This window comes from Cervus elaphus, chromosome 20 (assembly GCF_910594005.1).
Source record: "Cervus elaphus chromosome 20, mCerEla1.1, whole genome shotgun sequence".
Classification (NCBI taxonomy): Eukaryota; Metazoa; Chordata; class Mammalia; order Artiodactyla; family Cervidae; genus Cervus; species Cervus elaphus.
The window spans coordinates 58,047,437-58,072,002 of record NC_057834.1 but is presented as its reverse complement, the minus strand read 5'-3'; the positions used below and the strand labels follow the sequence as shown (position 1 = coordinate 58,072,002).

At 45.3% G+C, this 24,566-nt stretch overlaps 1 protein-coding gene across 1 annotated transcript in view; it reads left to right on the top strand.

Moving 5' to 3' along the window:
* ELAPOR1 (endosome-lysosome associated apoptosis and autophagy regulator 1) overlaps nt 1-24,566 on the top strand; it is a 69,356-nt gene that overhangs the window by 26,160 nt on the left and 18,630 nt on the right. The window contains exons 2-8 of the mRNA XM_043878192.1: nt 6,507-6,627; nt 9,170-9,362; nt 14,946-15,093; nt 15,558-15,638; nt 16,225-16,330; nt 16,455-16,604; nt 22,505-22,593. Of these exons, the coding sequence (XP_043734127.1) occupies nt 6,507-6,627; nt 9,170-9,362; nt 14,946-15,093; nt 15,558-15,638; nt 16,225-16,330; nt 16,455-16,604; nt 22,505-22,593 (888 nt within the window). The remainder of the gene's footprint in view (nt 1-6,506; nt 6,628-9,169; nt 9,363-14,945; nt 15,094-15,557; nt 15,639-16,224; nt 16,331-16,454; nt 16,605-22,504; nt 22,594-24,566) is intronic.

The following is a 24,566-nucleotide window of genomic DNA, read 5'->3' as shown; positions in this document are numbered from 1 at the left end:
TTTTCCTGTGTGTGCAGAGATGAATAACAGACTCCTTAGAGGATCTGATGACAACTATGTACAGAAAAATGCATATATCTAAAATTCTGGATCTGGTTGTGTAGGGAAAATGGTCCAGGATCCTAGATTAAGGGACCTCCACCATCTTATATAAGATATATGATTTGCTTCCTGAAGGGATAATTATTTAAGTCTCCATAGAAGAGTAAGTTGAAAGGAGAAAAGGATCTAGAGGAGAACCAGAATCTATAGAGTAGAGCCCAGGAATCTTTTTTTGTTTGTTTTTGTTTTTTTAGGAATCTGTACTTTTAACATAATCTTCAGGTGGTTGTGATGATTAGACAGATTTAGCCACCAGAGGTCGAGGGCTGGATATGTCTAGACCTTTAGGCTCAGATGGTAAAGAATCTGCCTGTGATGTGGGAGACCCAGGTTCGATCTTTGGGTTGGGAAGACCCCCTGGAGAAGGAAATGGTAACTCACTCCAAAGTGGATCCATGGACAGAGGAGCCCGGTGGGCTACAGTAGAGTCCATGTGGTCGAAAAGAGTCAGATGTGACTGAGTGACTAACACTTTCACTTCTTTTTTAGGATCCAGGGCTTCCTTGGTGGTTCAGAAGGTAAAGAATTTGCTTGCAATGCAGGAGACCCAGGAAGACCCAAGTTCAATCCCCTGGAGAAGGGAATGGCTACCCACTCCAGTATTCTTGCCTGAAGAATTTCATGGACAGAGGCTACAGTCTATGGGGTCTCAAAGAGTCAGACACAACTGAGCGACTATCATTTTCACACTTTAGGACCCAGGAGACACTGCTACTGAGCCAGTAGTCTTAAGAGGGTGGGAAGGAGGGAGAGAAAGGAGCAAAGAGGGAGTCTCTCCAGTCTGACAGAGAACAATCGAAAAGGTCCTAGAAGGCCAAGGTTGCTGAGACCCTGAGTGTTAGCAGACCTTCTACCCAGAACCTGAATGAGAGCACTCCAGAGCAGAAAGAACAAAGAACAGTTCGGGAAGCCATTCAGCTAGGGCTGGGCCACAGAGAAAATCTCTTTGGGGGCACTGATGTTCAATTCTGACATTTCACCATGATCTCCTTGTTCTGTGCTAAGCAGAGCTCACTCCTCCCTTCCAGGGAAGGGCTGGTCTCTCCTTGGCAGTCAGGATTATTTAATGGGATCTGCTCCTGTCTGCATCATGTGCTTTCTCAGCAAAGAGGCATTTGCAACTGTACCAACAAATACCTATTGACCCCACTGTACCAGCTCAGGTGTTTGCCTGGGGCACCCAGCCCCCATCTTGACATTCTCCCCCAAAGGATCTGCCTTTCAGGGATGCTGAGAAGAGAAGGGGCTGAACCTGCAGCTGGTGGAAGAATGGGAGGGGCCTCTTCCAGATCCCAAGGCCCCTAGTCAGAAGCCAGGTTTACTTAAGAACCTGTTTCTTGACTCAGGCCCTGTCCCAGCCAAAACAAACCCAAGTCATGTTGATCCCCTGCTTCCTTGGTGGCTGTGACTTTGTGTAGCACTGGCTCAGTGACCTTAAGACTCAGGATCTGAGACTCTGTTTGTCTCTGTCTGTTTTGTCTCTGGGCAGTGAGGGGGTTGGGGAGTAGGGCAGGGGCAGTGGCCGAGTGGTTACCCTTCTGGCCAGCAGTCTCTGGGCAGTGATTCTTAGCTTGTCATTTTTTTGCTCAAGTGGATCCATTTATCCAAACTGAACAAGATTTGTGCACTTCAATGTATATAATTTTTCCCTAAAAATATATAAACCTAGAAAAACGAACAACAACTTTGAGTGGGGAGGAGCGGGTGGAAGTAAATGAGCAGAAATGGCAGAAACTATAAGTATAGAAGCTAGATGATGGGTTAATGGGGGTCATCATATTCTGTCTTTTTAAAATACACATTTGAATTTTATTGTAATAAGAAGTGAAGAAATTAAAAAAGACTTAGAAATCTCCCTCCCTGGTCAAGAACCTTAAAGAAACTCATACTCTTTACCCTAGTAATTCCACTTCTGGGAATCTCTCCAAAGGAAATAATCAAAGATACACATAAAGCTTCATTGTAGTGCTATCTAAAATAAGGAAAAATTGGACAAAACTCAATGACCCACAACAGGAGAATGGTTAGAGCAACTGTGGTGCAATCTTAAAGACACAGGAGCATGCTCGTGACCCAAGATGTAAAAAAAGAAAAAAGTCAGAAGAAGAAACTACATATCACGGGATCTTCATTTTGTTTTAAAAATGCATGTGCGTGGACTTCCCTGGTGGCTCAGTGGATACGAACCTGCCTGTCAATGCAGGGCATACAAGTTTGATCCTTATTCCAGGAAGATTCCACATGCCGCAGAGCAACTAACCAGTGTGCGGCAGCTACTGAAGCCCACAGGTCTTCAAGCCCGTGTGCCACAGCAAGAGAAGCCCTCCTGACGCAATGAAGAGTAGTCCCTGCTCGCCACAACTGGAGAAAGCCTGTGCAAAGCAATGAAGACCCAGCGCAGCCAAAAGCAGACAAATCAATAAATGCTTATATTGTACGATTTCAGCTATGGTGGTTTAGTTGCTAAGTCATGCCCAACTCTTGGGACCCCACGGACTGTAGCCTACCAGGCTGTCAGTCCATGGGACTCTCCAGGCAAGAATACTGGAGTGGGTTGCCACGTCCTTCTCCAGGGGATCTTCCTGACCCAGGCATCGAACCGGTTTCTGTTACATCTACCCGCACTGGCAGGCGGGTTCTTTACCACTAGCGCCACCTGCTGCTGCTGCTATGTCGCTTCAGTTGTGTCCGACTCTCTGCGACCCCACAGACGGCAGCCCACCAGGCTCCCCAGTCCCTGGGATTCTCCAGGCGAGAAAACACTGGAGCGCCACCTGCGAAGCCCCAATAAATGCATATGCACATATAAAAAAAAAATCTGTAAAGAAATGTCATAAAATGTTAAAACTATTGATCTCTGCTTGGTAGGCTTATGGAAGATTTTAATTTTCTTTTTAATTCTAGCCTGTATTTTCATCATTTCTACAATTAACATTTCTTACTTTGATAATTACTTTAAAAACTGAGATGTGCCATTTTGAAGGAAGAGGGGGAAAGATGGAAAGAAAAACAGATTTTCATGCACATAGCAACGTGAAATAACAAGGTATTGGAACTGGAAGGAATCTTAGAAGCTTGAAATCACCTAAGTCCAACTTCCTCATTTTACAAATGAGAAGACTGAGGCTCAGAGCGTCGAATGTCCAGCTGAGCCATTTGCTCTTCTTCTCTCTGACTGCAGCTCATTGAGCTCTCATGGCCCCAGGACCTTAACCCTGGGCTGTACCCCCAGTGTTAACCCCTGGAGGCCTGTTTGGGGAGCAGTCCTTGGTTCTCCAGTTAGTCTGGGCCACCTGTTGCCAGTGTCCTCAGCCAGTCTGGATGGAGAAACTCCCTGTCAGAAAGAAGGCCTGTGAAACACTAGACCTCACTACCCCCTAATCACCTAGAGCTTGTCCCTCAGACAGTTGTAGCTGGCCATCTCTGTCTTTTCAGCTCTGCTTTGGCAAAGGTTCCTTCTAGGCAGCTAGGTCACATGTCCCTCCTGTGCCCCATTTAAAATTGTGACTTGGGGACATGTCATGTCATTGTGCCTGGGGGGAGCAAAGAATTATATGCTGGGTATACGAATGAGATTTATTTGAGTGTCTCCTGGGAACTCCCTGGTTGTCCAGTGGTTAAGACTCAGTGCTTCCACCGCAGGGAGCAATGGATTTGCTCCCTGGTCGAGGAACGAAGATCCCGCATGCTCTGCAGTGCTGCCAAATATAAAATAAAATTTAAAATTTTTAAATGATTTTTTCTTAAAAGCCAAATTAAAAAAAGAAAGATTAAAATCTATGTTTTAAAAAACATATTCATGTGTCTCCTTTGTGAATCTGCATATCATGCCGAGTGTATGTTCTCCAAGTCAGGTCACTAGGTAAACTGAGGTTGTGTCGGGGAATTGATTTGTTCATAAAACTCTGAATGTAATTGAGGAGTCCTGACAATTATATCTCTGATTTAACTCTCTAAGCTGACGTCTTGGATGGTGAGATCAACTATAGCTCAGATCTGAAACAGCTGCAGCAGAGCCACCTGCGTTGGATGGTGTGAATTTCCCCAAGGGATATGAAGTAAATTAGTTCATATTGAAGGGAAATTTTCTAAGGCCCAGAACCACCATTTTCCCAGTAAATCTCCCACCCAAGTGGGACACAAGGGACACCAAATGAAAGACGATGCAAAGAGGCAGACGTGGCTTCGGAGTCTCCAACAGGCCAAATGCAGTCAGAGTGACTGAAGTGATCTGCTCGAACAGATTTGATGTTTTAACACTAATTATCAGGCCTCAGAAGAGAGCCTGGCTGCTGGCAGACAACCAACACTGTCTTATTTAATTTTTAGATTTGGCTGTTAAATTTGGCCCAGTGCGAGATTGTGTTTGATGGGACTTCAGAGAGTGAAGGATTCCTGGTAGGAAGGCCTGGGTTCCAGCTCTGTGTGACCTTGGACAAGCCATTTCACCCCATTGGGAGTGTTTTGTCATCTGTGCAATGGAGGAAACACCCCCTGCTCTGCTTGCCTTCTGTGGAGTTTGAAGATCAAATGAAATGGTGTAAAAGCACTACGCAAATGACAGGCATAATTACGTTCACAGGCAGAACATGGAATCTTTTCTGCCTGGTTCACTGAATTCTATGTAATTTACATACTGTGGATTTTACCCCTCTTTTCTTGCAGCAAAATCCTTTGGAGAATATCGTTTTTAGCCCCGAAATTGAAAATGTGTAGTTTCCTTATTCATCCTCAGAGTCCTCTGGGATAAAGAAAAGAGTGGAATTAAAAGAAAAAAGAGATACAGAGTGACGGTAGCCCAAGGGCACAAAGAATTCCCACCCAGGTGTTCTTTCTTTCCTAGATGACACTGACATCTAATCTAAAGTCAAAGCTTCTCATCCTAAATTAGACTCACAACTCCCCCAGCTCCTCCGTCTCCTTTGCATCTTCTCCCTCCGGATAAAAATGCCCAGTTTACACTTTGCTGTCCTGAGCCATGCTGGGCACCACAGCTAGTACCTCTAAGTGCTGGGCAGACAATAGATATTTGGTAAATACGTATAATAGAAGACAATAGAAATGGAGCTCTAAAATTTTTCTCTCATTACTCTAAGTTTCTTAAAGTACAGATCAAAAGCAATGTTTACCACATTTCCACAAGTCTGAAATAACATAGCTTCTAAGGCACACCAGTTTTTATGTACCAAAAAGAAAGGAAAATCCCATCAATTAAAACATGACACAGTGCTTCCTTATTGTGTCCGGTATAAGCCACAACTTGATTTCACAGGTGTTAAAATGTGAAAGAAATATGCATCTTAGAAGAGATGAAATGCAGTCTATTTACCCCTTCCAAAAAAGTACAGATTTCTCCTTTTGATTCTGATGAATTCTTAGGTTAGCCTACTTCAACCTGTCTCAGTTTTAGCTCCAGATCCACTTCTTACATTGCTTTTATGTGTAATCACCCTTCCATATGGGTAGAAGGGGGACATTAATTCTATTTTTCTTATGGATACAGTAATACAAAGTACTTTAGGTCTTGAATATAGTTTTTGGTTAAGTGAGGATTGTGAAGTGCTTATCAAAGCCAAAATCACATGAATTCTGTGGCCTGTTGTTGGTGACAAGATTTAAAAGAGTAAGAAATGTTTGAGTATTTGCCACATCTATTGTGCTTTCTTTTTCCCAAGTAGTGCTTCCTGTGATTTTTGTTGTGGTGCTTCTTGTTTTACTTAATATGCTTGATTTGGCTGTTTTGTTGTTGTTATTCAGTTTATTCTTAGATCAGGTGAACTATGCGTTTTCATTGCACAGAGAAATTAGGCATGAATAGGCTGATGTGATGAGAACCCATCACCTGCCTGGGCTAAATATGATGTTTTCATAAAATTAGAGGCAGGAATTCATAGTTTTTTCAGGGCAGAAGAGAGAATGAAGAATGCAGGGAAATCAGGGGAAATAGAAATACAGCTTTTGTGACAATCCTTTGTAATTTTTCATGGACCCAGTCCCTATTTGTAAATTCTGCAGTTTGGAACGAGAAAAAATCCACCTGTTTCCAGCCTGTTCGTTAGTCACCTTCTCACACTGCTCTGGCCTAATAGGACATTATTTATATACAACGGCAGAGAAACATGGAAAAAGGTGGTGGGTGGGGGTGGGGAGCAGTTCTAGGGACTAGGCCATGGCTGGTGGAGAGGAATGATCCAAAAGGCCATATAAGTCCTGTCTGTATGTTCTTGATAAGGATCATTTCAGCTCCAGATGCCTTGCTCCTCCCTATTGCAACCCCCTCCCCTGGGGCCCAGGGCCCATTACTGTGATGGTGTCAGTAACCTTCTTGCTGGGCAGGAAGTAGGTGGGAGATGTTAATGTCTGACAGATGCTAATGCATATTTTGCCCCTTCTCTCCCCTGCAGTCTGAGTACCACTATGAGTACACCGCGTGTGACAGCACAGGTTCCAGGTGGAGGGTCGCCGTGCCGCACACCCCAGGCCTGTGTACCAGCCTCCCCGACCCCGTCAAGGGCACCGAGTGCTGTAAGCAGTCCTGCCTCTCAGCTTTGGCCTCTGCCCCAAGCCTCCTACCATCCGAGTTAGGCCCTTCCTGACAGTGCGGCTGCCTCAAGGAGTCAGATCTCCCCACCCCTGCCTCCCCATCCACCAAATCTCGAGATTTGGTGCAGGAGTGTTATTTCATGGGTGCAAACTGGGAATCTCAATTTATTTTTCTTTTCAAATTTAAATCCCATCACAGTATAAAGTAAAAATCATTCCGGCTGTGTGTCACTTAGATATTTTCCTCTGTTTGCATACATTTTCTTTTCTGGTCTGTGCATTTCTCTCCAGTCTACACTCTCCAGCCACAGTCACTCATTAGGAAAGATTGTGATTTGCAGTCATTCTTGGAAAGGAAGCCAGAGAAGATAAATTTCTGCAGAGACAGATCTTTAAAATGCACTGGGCATCACTTCAGGGAACAAGAATGTTCCCTGATTGGGGGGCTGACCATGCAACCGGAAAGGCAGTGACTTGCCTGCAGCTCCCATTCCCTCCTCTAGGACTCTGTAGCTACAACTTTCCTATCACTAGCAGCTATTTCCCCTGTGCTGTACCTTTTAGAAAATGCAAAGACAAAATATTTTTTATTTTTAACAATAAAGATCAGGGACTAGAATCAAGGAATCTTGGAAGATTTGGAAAGGAGATTGAGGGCATTTAAAATCGAAAATATGCTTAGCCTAGTACCTGGTTCAGTAGGTGAGCAAATAAATACTTGTTAAATCAATGAATGGATATTGCTAAGATCTGAGTATTAACAGAAACAAATGAGCCATCTTCAGTAAAGTTGGCCAGTGTTCTTAATATGTGCACCTGCGATGTGAACCACAAGGATAAATAAGGCACAGCCTCTGCCTTCAGAAGCGTGCAGTCTGGTGGGAGGAGCAGACATCCGTTTGTCCGTTCGTGTTTTCAGCAAACCTTAGTGGAGGTCCTGCTGTGGCTGTGCCGGTTGCTGAGCCACCGTGCCTGGAGGAGCTCAGAGCCTGGTAGAGGCACACATCAATGTAATGTGTTACATGAGGTGAAGAGAACGGGCCTTATGGATGCTTAGGGATCAGGAACAGCTGGGAGCACCACTCAAGCAAAAGCCTGGAGGTGGGAGAACATCAGACACATTCAGAGAAGAGCATGAGGCCTGAGGTGGAGACAACACAGGGAGGGGGTGGATGGGAGTGGGGTGGAGAAGGGTCTGGTGTGTGAGATTAAGCCGGTTGGGGTTAGGTTGGGGGAAAATTGTAAAAGACTTTGAATGCCAGGTTGAGAGTTTCAGTCTATAACCAAAAGTTGGTGGGTGGTGCCTGATTATTTTTTAAATAACAGAAATAATAGTATGGGCTTCTCTGGTGGTTCAGTGGTTAGGAATCCCCCTGCCAATGCAGGGGTCATGGGTTCAATCCCTGGACTGGGAAGATTCCACATGCTGCAAGGTAGCTAAGCCTGTGCATCACAACTACTGAGCCCTTTCTCTTCAACTACTGAAGTCTGCTTGCCTGGACCCCATACTCTGCAACAAGAGAAGCCACTGTGATGAGAATCCATGCACCACAACTAGAAGAGTTGCCCTGGCTGGTGGCCACGAGAGAGATAAAGACCCAGTGCAGCCAAAAATAAATAAATTTTAAAAAGAAATAAGTATCAGTATTTTATTTTATTTTTTTTTAAGTATCAGTATTTTAGAAAGATACTTCTGACCACAGAATGAGCAAAAACAAGAGATAGGCAACTAGTTAGGAGGACATTGCAATTGTTGAGCTAACCTAACAGATCACAATAATCCCAGCTAGCATGGTGGCAGTGGGACCAGAAAAGAGAAGACAGAGGCCAGAGACAACAGGAAATCCAAGACTGAAAGACCAGGTGCCCTTCAGAGGCAGCCCCTCTGAGGGGCCCCTTCAGAGGGGTCAGAATGAGAGACTCTGGTACCCTCTTTTACTGGAGAGCTCTCAGAATGGCCAAGGAAATTAGAATAATGGCCCAAAATGCTGCAACAAGGTCCTATGTCTTTTTTTTTTTTTTTAATAACAGCTGTGGGAATTCCTTGGCAGTCCAGTGGTTAGGACTCCATGCTTTCATGGTTCAATCCCTGGTGGAGAAACTAAGATCCCACAAGCCATATGGCACAGTCAATAGATAAATCAATGATGATTCACCCCTGTAAGTTCTGGAATTCAGTGGTTTTTAGAATATTCACAGAATTACATAATTATCACCACTATCTAATCTCAGAATATTTTTATCACCCCAGAAAGCAACTTTGTATCCATTAGCCATCTCTCCCCATGCCCCCTCCCCCAAGTCCCTGGTGCCACAGATCTACTTTCTGTCTCTGTGGATTTGCCTATTCTGGACAGTCCATACAAGCGGGCTCATAGAAAATGCACCATGACTCTAAGTCTTGGTGCGTGAAACCCTTAGGTCACCATCCTCTGCTCCTCCCTCTAGGATGCCCACACCCTCTCACTTCTCCTAGGTGGCAACAGCCTCACCACCTGCCCTTGTCCCCGCTCTTGTGTTCCAGCCTTCTCTTGCAAAGCCGGGGAGTTTCTGGACATGAAGGACCAGTCGTGTAAGCCGTGTGCTGAGGGCCGCTACTCCCTTGGCACAGGCATCCGGTTCGATGAGTGGGATGAACTGCCCCATGGCTTTGCCAGCCTCTCAGCCAACATGGAGATCGAGGACAGCACGTTGGAGTCCACCGAAAACTGTACTTCGTGAGTCGCCCCTCTCCTCCTGCCCCACGCCCTCCCCCTTAGCCCCTCACCTCCCTTACCTCCCTGCTCCCCATGCTGGAAGGGGCTGCAGGGAGCACTCCACAGTCTCCCCTCCTCCTTGGGATGAGGGCTGGAGCAGGGCCCGCCTGGACTGCTGGATGTGATGCCCACCTCAGCCCAGTCTTACTGACCTAAGCTTACCAGCGACTGATAAGCACTTGTGACAGGTGAAAACCACCAGGAAATAGACATTGATAAGATGGACAAGGGTCATATGGCCCAGTCTGTTCAGGACAAAATCCAATTGAATTCTACCATGGAATTTTGGATCAGCCAAAACACTTCCTTAATTTGATTGCAACACTATGTGCAAAGCCTTGAGTATCTTCCTGGCTTTGGTGTCAACTTCTAAATCTGGTCTCCTAATCCTGAGTTTATGGGGTTGGGGGGATAAAGTAGAACCAGAGCTTTGGTTAGTCATGGCTGAGATGTTCCAAACCCTTTGAGACCCTGGTGACCAGAGAATTCTCCAGCTCAGAAGAGGATCTTTTCAGTAATTAAAACACTCAGCCCAAAAAAAAAAAAAAAAAACACTCAGCCCAAGGTGCTTACAGAATGGGTGAGCTGTCCTTATCCAATCTTTACATATTTAATTCTAGGATAAGAATTAAATGATGTACCTTGGTTCAGGCACTATTCTAGTTGCTTTGCATACATTTTTTCTAATCCTCATGAGAACCCTTGTGAGGGTGAAACAGGTATTATTGTTCCCATTATACAGATTTGGAACTGGAGGCTCAGAGAGGGTAAATGACTTGTCCTTTGTTATCCAGCTTACAACTGGGGAGACTAGAATTCATCCTCAGTCCCAAGCTTTCCACTGCCCCATGCTGCTGCTTTCAAATAACATTTAGTGTGTTCAAGATAATACTTGGGTCTTAGAGAGGAAAAGTTGGGCGGGGGGGGGGGGATTGCATGGATGTAAAAGACAATTGTCTGCTACCCTTTGTTAAATATTGACAAAGACTATAGGAGAAAAGTACATGAAAGTTTCTCTTATACCCAAACAATCAAAAGGATAAAAAAGAATTAATTGTATCACACCTGAATTTTTAAAGGTTAGAGCAATGGCTCCCATTCCTATACTTAAATAACCTAAAACACCATTGTCTGAGCCAGGCAGCAGGTCTTTTAACAGTCCAACGTTTATGTTACTTTAGAGTTCAGTGTTATAAGTCAAAGGGCTTCCCCAGTGGCTCAATGATAAAGAATAAGTCTGCAGTGCAGGAGACACAAGAAGACACCTTATTCAATCTCTTGGTCGGGAAAATCCCCTGGAGGAGGAAATGGCAACCTGCTCCAGTGTTCTTGCCTGGAAAGTCCCATGGACAGAGGAGCCGGGTGGACTATAGTCCATAGCATCACAGAGTTGGACACGACTGAAGTGACTTAGCACGTGTATGCATGCAAAGTGGAAATGAGATGATACTTGGAAAGATTTGCAATCTTGGAGAGACTTGGAGCGATTCCTGGCATTAGAAATCAATCAGGACAAATTGTTATTATTAAACATGAAATGATCTTCACTAGGAACAGCTCTGACGAAAGTCAGAATTGTAATGCATTTTGCAAACGTAACCCGCTTATGGCATCCTTTTAATTATTCATCCACCTTCAGGAGTTATTTATAGCTGATGCCGTGGAGCACATTAGCTTTAAGTGCTGTCTCTTTTAACAAGGAGAAATCAATACCGTTAGGTTAGCTGGGTATCTTCAATGAGCTCAGCTGAGGCATTTTGGATATGTTTTCACTTGAGAATAACACTAACTGTGGAAGAGCTGGAAGTACCATGTTATTCTGACAAACACAGGGGGAAACTGAACTAATCTGAGGTTCCCTTGTCATTGCTCAGTCGCTCAGTCATGTCCGACTCTTTGTGACCCCATGGACTGCAGCCCGCCAGGCTTCCCTGTCCTTCACCATCTCCTGGAGCTTGCTCAGACTCATGCCCATTGAATCGGTGATGAGGATTGGGAACCTTAACTGGTCATTATTAGTCATTGGCGACCAGGGCTGGTCTCAGGCAGAGCAGTGAAATAGCGCAGTTGTCTTTGATCACCACCTCTTACATTCATCTGTTTAATGCCCCGAGTCCCTCTCTCATGCCAGATCCATGGCTTGGTGCTGATGACACAGAAGGGAGCAAATTAAGTTTGGTCTCTGCCCTCACAGCATCGACAAACCAGGCAGGAAGATAAGCAATTCAAGAAGAATTAAAGTGTGATCAGAAGAGATGAGATAAGATATTCAACCTCATTAATAATCAAGGAAATAAGGTTTAAAGCCCAGGGAGACACTGTGTTCTATCATATCATACTAGCAACAATGTAAAGTCTGACCATTCTAAATGTGGGGAGGATGCAGGAGTTTTCTGCTGGTTCAGTTCAGTTCAGCTCAGTTCAGTTGCTCAGTCGTGTCTGACTCTGCGACCCCATGAATCGCAGCACGCCAGGTCTCCCTGTCCATCACAAAGTCCCGGAGCTTACTCAAACTCATGTCCATCGAGTCAGCGATGCCATCCAGCCATCTCATCCTCTGTTGTCCCCTTCTTCTCCTGCCCCCAATCCCTCCCAGCATCAGGGTCTTTTCCAATGAGTCAACTCTTCGCATGAGATGGCCAAAGTATTGGAGTTTCAGCTTCAGCATCAGTCCTTCCAATGAACACCCAGAACTGATCTCCTTTAGGATGGACTGGTTGGATCTCCTTGCAGTCCAAGGGACTCTCAAGAGTCTTCTCCAACACCACAGTTCAAAAGCATCAATTTTTCGGCGCTCAGCTTTCCTCACAGTCCAACTCTCACATCCATACATGACCACTGGAAAAACCATAGCCTTGACTATAGACAGACCTTTGTTGGCAAAGTAATGTCTCTGCTTTTTAATATGCTATCTAGGTTGGTCATAACTTTCCTTCCAAGGAGTAAGCGTCTTTTAATTTCATGGCTGCAGTCACCATCTTCAGTGATTTTGGAGCCCCCAAAAATAAAGTCTGACACTGTTTCCACTGTTTCCCCATCTATTTGCCATGAAGTGATGGGACCAGATGCCGTGATCTTAGTTTTCTGAATGTTGAGCTTTAAGCCAGCTTTTTCACTCTCCTCTTTCACTTTCATCAAGAGACTTTTTAGTTCCTCTTCACTTTCTGCCATCAGGGTGGTATCATCTGCATATCTGAGGTTATTGATATTTCTCCCAGCAATCTTGATTCCAGCTTGTGCTTCTTCCAGCCCAGCGTTTCTCATGATGTACTCTGCATATAAGTTAAACAAGCAGGGTGACAATATACAGCCTTGACATACTCCTTTTCCTATTTGGAGCCAGTCTATTGGTCCATGTCCAGTTCTAACTATTGCTTCCTGACCTGCATATAGGTTTCTCAAGAGGCAGGTCAGGTGGTCTGGTATGCCCATCTCTTTCAGAATTTTCCACAGTTTATTGTGTGGGTATAGTTGATAACAGCTACTCCGGGGCATAACATCGCTGTAGCTGGTAAAGTTGGAGGTTCACAAACCCTGTGACCCAGTGGTTCTACCCGCCCCCACCCCACCCCCTGGCCAGGCTTTCTACTCAGACACGTGTAGCAGGAGACCAGTGCCAGAATGTTCCTAAAAGAGTGTGCACAAAGCAAAAAATTGGAAACAACCTAAATGCCTTTCAACAAGTAGTGCATAATAAATGTGGGTGAACCATGGAAAGCAATCTTATATACTAGTGAAAATGAAAGAAGAGCTTTTATTCATGCGTGAATATCGATGAATCCCGTGATCATTATACATGTTGAAGAAAGAAAAGCAAGTTTCAGAATCCATGAGTATGATACCATTTACACAGGTTTAAAAATATACAAAGCAATACCATACCATATATTGTCAAGAGATACATACACAATTAGTAAAGGGCAGAGAACCACATGGGGCTATTAAGCACCAAATTCCAGAAAAGTGGTTACTTGGCAGTGGGGAAAGGCTTGTGTGATGTAGATGGGGTTGAGACTATCTAGGGGAACACGAAGGCTTCTGCTGTGTTGCATTTATTTCTTTTTTTAAATACTCATTTATTTATTTGGCTGCCTTGGGTCTTAGATGCGGCACACAGAATCTTCACTGGGTCATGTGGGATCTTTCATTGTAGCCCACCGACTCTCTAGTTGTGGTGCATGGGCTCCAGAGCTCATGGGCTCAGTAGTTGCGGAGTATGGGCTTAGTTGCTCTGCGGCATGTGAGATCTTAGTTCCCTGACCAGGGATCCAACCCACATCCCCTGCATTGGGAGGTGAATTCTTAACCACTGGACCACCAGAGAAATCCCTGTGTTGCATTTCTTAAGCAAGGTGGCGGGTCTTGGATATTTCACATATTTAAATGAAATACAATAGGATTGTGATCATGAGAGGGAAACAGTAAGAGCTGAGTGCACACACAGCACAGGCAGGTCAAGGAGGACTTCTCAGATTAGGTGACATTTATTCTGAGACATAAGCAGGAATTCAATAGGTGGAGAGAGGAGGAAGTTTGTTGAAGAAGAGAACAGTGCAAGGGAAGACCCAGAGGTGAGAGAAAGTTTTGCAGAAGAATTGAAAGAAATTCTGTAGGGCTGAGTATAGAGAGTGGGTGACGGGTTTGTAAACTATCCTGAGGGCAACAGGGAGCCACAGACTGAGTGCAACTGGGGGCAACACAGCCACAGTGTCAGGCAGGGAAGCGATACGGGCTGATGTTTGTTCTGGAGGCTCCCTCCAGCCACACTGTGGAGAAGGGATTGGAGGAGGCAGGAAATGCTGGGAGGTGGGCTGGGATTGATTCAGAGCTGAAGGGTATATGGGGAGGAAAATAAAGAGCCCTTGGGTAGGGTAGACAGAATAGAGATACTTAGAAAATAAAATCAACATGCCTTCTCCCTTCCCCCTTCCCATAAAAGCAGTTCCTAGTAGCATCTAAAAGTGGACATTAACAACCCAAACAAACAAAAAGCAGATGGATTAGACTGGATAGATTTCTGAGTTCTACAAAATAACTTTATCTACTTTCTTTGACAACTTTGAATTAGGCAAATCTGGGTTTGAAGCTCAGCCCTGTCACTTGCTGGCTGTGTTATATTGGGCAAGACACTCAACAAGCCTCAGTTTTATATCCATTAAATGGGGACAAAATTGCACTTCCTCTTACTGATAAAAAGAAATCATGAACACAAAATATGTAGTTCATTAGTTGGGAGATAATAAGCAACCAATAAATGTTATCTACACCCTCCCCCCTCCTCACCTGCACAATCTTGCCTGCTGTCTATCTTCTGGGTAGTTCTGTATAATGCGGGGGTGCACCTACCTGACTTCCTCTTGGCTACACCTTCAGGCTCCTTGACCTAGAGGTCATTCTTCACTGAGCATTTTCAGGTGTAAGCTTCCGCTTATGAATCACAAGTCTGAAATTCTGCAGAGACCTAGCAGGACATGAGACCTGAGATCGCGCAGGCCCTGGTGGGCTGGTCTCCTGACAGTGAACTTGGCTCCCATTTCCTCACAGGTCCAAGTGGGTTCCTCTGGGAGACTATATCGCCTCCAACACAGACGAGTGCACGGCCACGCTGATGTATGCTGTCAACCTGAAGCAGTCTGGCACTGTTAACTTTGAATACTACTACCCAGACTCCAGCATCATCTTCGAGTTTTTTGTAAGCCCCTGGCTGAGGGGCAGGGGGGCAGGGGGAGGTGGGAAGGTGGGAGGTAAAGACCCTATAAAGCTCATTTACAGAAATCACACACAGTCCCGCTTAGGAGATTTTCACAGTCGTTTTTCCTCTGGAGAGAACTGTGGTCAAAATGAGCTGGAGCTTCAAGAGTTAAAGAAAAGATGGAAGTCAAAGGACCCTGGTGGGGAACAGTACAGTCTGGGAGAGTCCTAGGTGCTTTCCCGTGTTCCAACATGAAAATAGCTCTGAGCTCTGCAAAATGTCTTTAGTGTCAATGTACTGATATCCTGCGTGTGTAACTAGCTCCTGCCCTACTTCAAGACTCATGAGTTCTGACCTGTCTTTCTCCCATAAGAGGGGCCTCGTGGAGGGCTGGTGCTTTGTGGTGTAAGACACTTGTTTCCTTAGAAAGCTGAGACTCTGATCTCAAATTCCTGTTGCCTCAGGTTCAGAATGACCAGTGCCAACCCAATGCAGATGACTCGAGGTGGATGAAAACCACAGAGAAAGGATGGGAATTTCACAGTGTGAGTATCAGAGCAGCCTTCTCCCTAGAGACCCCAGAAAAGGGGCCAAGGACAAAGCCGTCTTCCTCCCAGTCTGGGCCTCCACCCTTCTCTCCTTGGAGGGCAGGATCCTGACAACATGAGGATGCTGTAGTTTCTCTCCTTGTGAATTGACATAATACGGATGTGAACTGACTCGTTCCCCTGGCTTGACCCCAAGGACCAGAGCTCTGCAGGTTTAAAGGGCCCAGTTTCCTGGGGCTGGGCATGGATAAACAGAACCAGAGAAGAAAAAGGAGGGAGATTCTGCCTTGCTGTTGTCAGTATCTTCAGGTCCCTTCATTGGTCTCATGGTAGAAATGCTCATGATATATGTGATTGAGGGAGACAAGGCAGAGAACATTGAGAGAGCTGGAGGAGGAAGCTTAGAAGGAGGGAGGAACTGCGCCAAGGGGGCAGAAGGGCAATGCTGAGGAGGCGGAGGGAGAGGAGCAGAACAGGAGCTGCCTTGCAGGCTGCAACAGGAGGGGTCCCCCCAGGAGGCTGATGCAATGGACCAGCAGCATCTGTCTCTGTGAGTGAACTCTTTCCTGTTTGTGGTTTTTAGGTCGAGCTAAATCGAGGCAATAACGTCCTCTACTGGAGAACCACAGCCTTCTCAGTGTGGTCCAAAGTCTCCAAGCCCGTGCTGGTGAGAAACATTGCCATAACAGGTACGGATTGTAGACAGTGGGGTTGGGTCTGACGCTGACTTCTGCAGGGAGGGTGGGGTTAGTCCCCAGGGCCCTCAGTCTCCAGGCTCAATCCTTGCCTTTCTGTGTTGTTCTTCCTCCCCAGGGGTGGCCTATACTTCAGAATGCTTCCCCTGCAAACCTGGCACGTACGCAGACCAGCAGGGCTCCTCTTCCTGCAAACTATGCCCAGCCAACTTTTATTCCAATAAGGGAGAAACTTCCTGTCACCAGTGTGACCCTGACAAATATTCAGGTGAGGGCAGAAAGAGTTTGGTGTTTCAGGAGCGGGGGTGGGGGGGTGGGTGCGGGTAGGTACCAATATATATATAGGGATGAACAGGAAGTGGAGTCATCCTTTCGGCCAAGCTGAAGATGATTCTTCTAGAGCCCTTGCTTTCTGAGCCCTGGAAGAGCCTGGCTAATCCACCAATCACTCTTGAAATGAAATCATTCAATAAGTATTTATCAAGCCACTACTATCTGCCAGGCCTTATTCTAGGTGTTTGGAATACATCAGTGAACAAATTAGACAAGGATCCCTGTCTTCATGCTCTTCCCTGGTAGCTCAGTTAGTAAAGTATCTGCCTGCAATGCAGGAGACTTGGGTTTGATTCCTGGGTCAGGAAGAGCCTCTGGAGAAGGGAATGGCAGCCCACTCCAGTATTCTGCAGAGAATTACATGAACAAGAAGCCTGGCAGGCTACAGTCCATGGGGTCGCAAAGAGTTGGACACGAATGAGCGACTAATATTTTCACTTTCTGTATTCATAGAATTTATATCCTGGAATGTAAATGGAATAAGTAATAACTACAATAACTAAATAATAAATATGTAATAAAGTGTATTATATATTAGACAGCAAAAAGTGCAGGGTACCATAGCAAAAAGAAAAAGCAGCTCAGAATTAGAGGAATTAGAAAAGCTAGGGAAAGGGGTTGCAATTGTTTTTTGTTTTTTAATAAAACCTTAAATAAGATTATAAATATTATATACAGTAGATAAAGAGGTATAAATTTATGTTTTTTAATTTATAACAATTATTATCAGTTAATTTAGAAGAGCCATGAGGTTGTATTGATGTGTAAAACATTTTTATAGCAAGAAGCTATGATATTTTATCCATTGAACTCAAAGCATCCACTGAATTTAAAGCAGACCTTGTCAAGAAATCTAGGGTTCCTTGAAACACAGTTTGAAAACCACTCCTCTAAAGGAAAATAAGAGGACAGTGAATAGCAGCCTATTTCTGCAGTTACTGGATAACTTCCTGAAGCAGCCCAACTTGAGAAATGGAACCTGGCTACTTGGGAGGATCTTGGGAGCAGCAGGGCTCTGGTATAAGATGGGCAATGTCCCCAGAGGGCCCTGTGCTCAGACAATAGCCCAGGGACCAATCTCCAAGGCAGGTTCTGAAACAAATAGGGAGATAAAAAGAGTCCTCTCCCTTCTGCAAATGCTCATAACTATTCCAGTTTTCCTTTTTCACACAGAACTATATACAAATCCAGGCTCCCCTGATGGCTCAGTGGTAAAGAACCTGTCTTCCAAGGCAGGAGACGCAGGCTTGATCCCTGGCTTGGGAAGATCCCCTGGAGAAGGAAATGGCAACCCACTCTGGTATTCTTGCCTGGGAAATCCCATGGACAGAGAAGCCTGGTGGGCTATTGTCCGTGGGGTGGCAAAAGAGTCAGACACATCTTAGGAACTAAACAACAATATACACAAACCGCGCTCAAGGCCCTCTCTTAAGCAGACCTCCCCCCTATCTTTACACAGACACACCCGCCCTTCACACATGCATTACAGTACATGTTTGCTCAGCCAAGACCAGTCACTGACCTTGTGAACTGCTTATTTCTACACCAATCCTAAAACAAAAGTCCTATTTATCTACTCAGATCTTGCCCAATGAGTGTAGTTTTCAGCAACAACAGAGATGTTTAGCTCTTAGGGGAAGTTTTTATCTTTAAGTCTAAACTTCTGTTTTTTCACTTGAATTTCTTGTTTCTCTTCCCTGCTCTGTCAATAGCAGCCTTTGTTAGTCATTTTCTCCAGCTCCCTTTCCAGCCCCGCTGGGGTACAGGATTTGAAGGGCAAGGTGGTTCTAGAAAAAATGCCTACGGGTGTTTTGATCAATGCTATGTAAATAGATGTCTATCCATAGAGCTGTTATGAAAGTATTACTTTGGGAATGTATATTCTTGCCATCTAGTCTTCTTTTGCCACTGATTTCTCAACCCACCCCTTTGACTGAAAAGTGAGTTTTTACTACGAAGAATATGTTCAACTCAGGGGTACAAAAAGCATTGAATTTCTTGGGGACTTGATTCTTCCAGAACACAGAGTCAGTGGGAGATTTCAAAAATGCAGAGTATGATGAGAGCCTGTGGTGGAATGTTCATGAAGGGAGTGACAGGAGATCCGGTGACCAGCTAGTCTTTCGTTTGTAAATACATTCCGAGTGCTCACCAGGCTGAGCGCCAGGCTTGGGCTGGGCTTAGAGCTGGAACCGACCCTCCAGTTTATGTCAAAAGTGGAAACATGGTTAAAAAAACACCAAGTGTAGTAACTCCTCAGTCGGGGAAGTGCTCAGATAGGAGTGTTGAGTGTAATGTGTGGTGGAAGCAAAAAGGGAGAGTGGTCAGTCCTCTCTGGGGAGGGAGGGAAGGCTGCTAGGTGTGGCCTTGAAAGATAAACTGTTTTGAAAGATGAGTTGGTGATTTGACGGAGGCAGGATGTTCTGGAAGGAGCCCCGGCCAGAAGGCTCAGGGATCCAGGAGTAACTCAGCATCACCGGAGCTTACTTGGAGAGGATTAGCATCGAAGGCTAATAGGTAGGCAGGGAACAGGTTATGGATGAGCCCTTCTGCGCCACTGCTACAGACCTGGGATTTGATCCTATCAGCAGTGGGAGACATTAAAGAATTTAAAACTGGAGAATGACATAATGTGGCTTGTACTTTTGAAGTCCACTCTGGTTGCCATTTGGAAAAGGTATGAGGGAAGGAAGAGCTGGAGACAGAGACCACAATCAGATTTATTTCAGCAGGCACCACGGGCCTGGACTAAGGAGGAGTGGATAGGGGTGGAGATGGAAAGTGTCTTTGTTACTGATAGCTTAAATTTCATTATTAGGGTTAATTCCTTTGTGTTATGTTTAATACTAGGGACTCATTTTCTAGTAGAATAGCATAGTGTTTCAGAGCATGGGCTCCAAGAACAAAATCATTACAGGTCAAATCCCTGCTCCACCACCTGCTAGCTGTGCCACCTTGGGCAAGTCACTTGTCTGTGCCTCAGTTTTCTCACCTCTAGAATGGGAATGATAATAATTGTATCTGCTCATAGTGTCATTGTGTGGATTGGTGAAAACAAAGAATTTAGAACTGTGTCTGGCATGTAGTAAGAACTAGTTTTATTTATTCATTTGCATTAAGGCCTGTCTCAGCAGTCTTCTTCTAGTGTGACAACACTCTGGGTATAGGTAACAATAATAAGTTACTGGGATAGCACTTTACAGTTTACAAAACTATCTCATTTATTACTCACAGCACAGTGCAGGAATGATTTCCTCATTTCCAAATGAATAAACAGAAGCTCAGAGAGGTTCCCTGGTGGCTCAGTGGTAGAGAACCTGCCTGCCAATTCAGGAAACTCAGGTTTGATCCCTGGGTCAGAAGATCCCCTGGAGAAAGATATGGCAACCTATTCCACTATTCTTGCCTAGAAAATCCCATGGACAGAGGAGCCTGGCAGGCTACAGTCCATGGGGTTGCAAAGAGTCAAACATGACTTAGCGACTAAACAACAATAGAGAGGTTAGGGATTTGCCAAGAGTCTGTGCTGGGGTCAGAGCTGAGTTTTATGTTCATTAGGTACTTAAATGGTCAGGGGAAATGTTTTCTTTGGATAAAAAGGATCAGAATGAGAAGGTTGTACTTCCGGAGGTGGGAAGAAGATGCAAAAAGAGCAGGTAGAGCCCCCCAAATAAACTTTATCTTCATATAGTTTTGCCCAGGGCCAATCCTACAGGAATTGCTTTTCATTTTCTCACCAAACATCTAGGCCAATCTTTCAAACTTGACCAGTCCCCAGTTTTCACACCTCAATGAAACCTGAGCTAGGAAAGTGAGGTCTGCTTCAGCATTTGGGTTAATCATTTATTAAAACCAGTCTAGCAGTTGTCAGTGTGTAAACAGCTGGACCATTTTTGCTGAAACCCGGAGCTGGGGTGTCAGTTTGAATAAATATTTGACAAGCAGAGAAAGGTGCTTATGTGGAACACACTTTCTAACATGTAACTTGCAATTTGCTAAATCTAATATGCAAAGTCCTGGGAATTGATTTGTTTGCAGCATCTCCCCCCAAATCTCTCCTGGCTGGGTCTGTCAAAACCAGGAGTCCCTGGATCCCCTTATGTTGAAATAGGCCCTCACTTATTAACCGAATAAATAAGCTCAGAAGACCCCAGCTGCTTCTCAGCCAGTAGCTTCCTCTCACCCAGGATAACAAGGTGGGGACAGAAGAGGCCCCAGTGCAGACCAACAACATGGTAATAGGAGATTCTCAGATCTAGCAACTCATTTGTTGCCTTGGGAAGAAAGGACCAGTTGAGACATAAGCCTTAACTGGAAGAGAAGGGAAACTTTAATCCTTATTAAAAATGCCATGACGGTAACCAAATAAAAAGATTTCTTATAAATCCAGGTGATAATAGTTACCAGCACTTAGCAAGTTCCTATTTAGAATGTGTCAGGTATGTGCTGATTCCAGCAGGGCAGATGTTACTCTTCTTGCTGCACAGGTTGACAGCACAAAGGCTCAGAGAGGTTAAGTAACTTGCCAGGAGTGACACAGCTCCTAAGTGATTAAGCATGATCCAGATCCAGATCTGTCTGACTTAGAAATCTCATTCCATTCTACTGAAATGTCCATCAAGCAATATATATAGAGAGAAGGTCTCACCATCCTCACCTGCTTACCTAGAGGCAACACATCAGTCATACCAGGAACAGTAGCAGTCAGAACAGTATTGTCCTGGCACGCTATAAAGCAGTGGTTTTCACTCTGGAGAAAGTAAATTCCCTGGAAATTTTTTAAAAATTGTATGAATTAGGTATATTTTTCAGGATACAGGAAATGGTTCTTTTTTTTTCAAACTCTCAAAAGGATTTGTAATTCAAAAAAGTTAAAATCCATTGATTTAAAGAGGAATCCAGGGACTTCTCTGGTAGTCGAGTGTCTAAGACTCTGTGCTTGATATGCAGGGGGCCTGGGTTCAATCCCTGGTCAGGGAACTAGGTCCCACATGCCACAACTAAAGATCCTGCATGCCGCAGCTAAGACCTGGCACAACCAAATAAATAATCAATATTTTAAGATAAAATAAAGTTTACCATCACCATTTAAAAAATAAAGAGGGATTCATTGAAACAGTTGTTTCTATCCAGGGGTTCATAGGGTTAAAGCAGAACCAACCTAGATATAAGAACACAAGAAAGTAAAGTAAATAAAATGATAGTTCATAACATTTTTCATTAAGTCCGGTTCAAGGCTTAAAGAGAGTGCTGTGAATATTGTGGGTGGAGAAAGTGGAAAGAGTGGATTAAACCATCACTTTATTTATGTAGGATGGCTGAATGGAGAAGAGGAAATGCAGCAGTGGGAGGCCTTCATTCTAGGCACATATTAAGAGAAAATTCAGAGGCACTGTCCTAAGCTTTCCTATGTTTTGCTTCAACCCTTTAGGAGTAGAAAAACCACCCACACAGTCAGGGTTCTGAGGCACCTGGAAGATGGCAGGTTCCAGGGAATTGGGCTGGTGGTAAGGAATCAGTAGATGCTTCTTCCGGCCACCTTCCCCTCAATGGTCCTCTGCCCAGCCCACCTCCTCTGCCCTGCTCCACAGTGCGGCCTCAGGGGTTTCTCATCAGCATCAGGGTGGGAAGCAAAGTGGGCATCTGAACAGGTCTTCAGGGACTGGAAATGAAGCCACTCGGGCAAAGGGAAGGTGTGTGTGCAGCGCTGTCTACTTTCTGCAAGATCTGTGCTGTGCTTCACCCCAGGGTCTGGGGTGTTATAGCATCGTGTGCAAGTGATCGAGAGCTCTGCTTTCTTCACTTCAAGTATTTGTCCTTGCTTCTGCCATTTAGAGAAAGGATCCTCCACCTGCAAACCACGGCCAGCCTGCACAGATAAAGATTACTTCTACACTCACACGGCCTGTGATGCCAAAGGAGAGGTGGGTAGCACAGTCTTGGGACCCCTTTGCCTGCCCCTTAGGCTTTGCCAGATTTGCAGCTCCAGCGGTCAGTGAAGCTGTCACCTGAGAAAACCCCCCAGACCTCTGCAGTGACCCCGGGGCCAGTGGGGAGGCAAAATGAGATGACCCCACTCATTTTCAGGTCAGAAACTGTTTTTGCTACATTTGTTCCGCTGCTCACTCACATATGTTCTGCTTTTTAAAAAATGCTTTCATTTTCTTTTGCTTGGTTTCTTCCATTCGCTTCGCTCCCTGGGCAATGACTGCCTGTCCATACATACTTATTTCTTCTTTCTAATCAGACTTGTCCCCTTAGCGCGCTCTTGTGGACCGGCATAGGGGGTGATTCCTGCTTTCTGGCTCACCGGAGAGCGGCCTGATTTATTCTGTCTCTGCCCGTTTCCTCTCCCCCGCAGGCTTTCTGCCTCAGAAAGACTTTCCTTTGTAGTCTGCTCCACCACTGAGTCAGCGGGCATTTTTGAGTATCAGCTGTTGCTCTGTACTCCAGTCAGGGAACCCGAGATGAATCAGACGGGCTTCTGCCCTGAGGAGGAGAGGATAAAGATGGTGGGGAGGAGAAAGCTGACGGGGAAGAGGAAGATGGTGGGGAGGAGAAAGATGGGCCTGACTGTGTGCAGGGCACTGGGGGAACCCAGAAGAGGAGTGACCGGGTTGGACGGTGGGGCGGGGCGGGTCTTCCAGAGGAGGCCACTAGTTCCTGCGTACAGCCAGGTCCTGTGCTGCGAGCGAGGTATGCAGCAGTTCACAGCGCCGAGGAAACGTCCACTCTCGTGGCACTGAATTCCTCTCGGGGAGCGAGTGAAGGGAGAGACAACAGATAAACAATAAACAGATAAACAATCCCTCGTTTTTGGATTACCTTCCCATTTAGGTCATCACAGAGCATTGAGTGGAGTTTCTTGAGCTATACCGTTATGTTTTCATTAGTGATTTATTTTATACACAATATCAATAGTATGCATATGTAAATCCCAAACTGCCAGTTCTTCCCACCCTCTGTTTCCCCCTTGGTATGCATACACTTGTTCTCTACTTGTCTACATCTCCGTCTCTATTTCTGCTTAGAGAGGGTAAGGATGACCTCTCTGAGCAGAGACCTCAGTCAGGTGGAGAAGAGCCAGAGTGCTCCCCAGGCAGGGAACGCAGCAGGTGTGGAGGAGGCAGGCAGGTGGCTGGAAACTGTGAGGAAGTGAGCAGGGATGGCTCAAGGGCACAAGTGGTGGGATCGGCCTTAGAGCAGCACTTCTGGATGAACTGTCCTGTCTGTATCCCTAAACTAGAACCTCCCGAGAAGACAGGAGTAGGGAATTCTGCGTCATTCAGCACTAAGCATGTGCTTGCTATTAGGATACATACATGTTTGCTGGCTGGACGGCTGGCTGAATTCTCTTTCTGCTAATGAAGCGTGGGATGAAGTCCGGTCCTTAATGGCAATTGTTCTTATAGTTATCTCTTACTGCCCGCGTACTGACTGGCCCCATTCTCGTTTTTTGAGCAAAATCCCCTTCCCCAGCAGCCAAGCAAAATGATTAATCCTATCAGTTGTACCTTAGCCCCAGTTCTATAGTGTCTGGTGTTCTTCATCATCTTGTAAGGAATTACTGTCATTTTCTTGGTCTCAGCTGACCCACTAATTAAGAGGACAATCTTGCTCCTCTTCTCCCCCCAGGATATAACATGTGGCCAATTGTGTCTGTCTTTGCTTCCTTCTGCCCCATTCTTTTCCCTCCTGGTTCAGGCCAAGGGCTTCTGGATCCATAATGTGCTCTGATGCTTGCAAGCCTGGGTATCTGCCATCCCCTGATCACCTTAGAGGCCTATAGATGAGTGGGACCAGAGCCGCTGCTCCCACCTTGCAGCCCAGCCACACCACGGCTCAGAGAGAAGCTCTGGAGTAGAAATGGTCACCAGGAGTGTCTTATGGAAGTGTC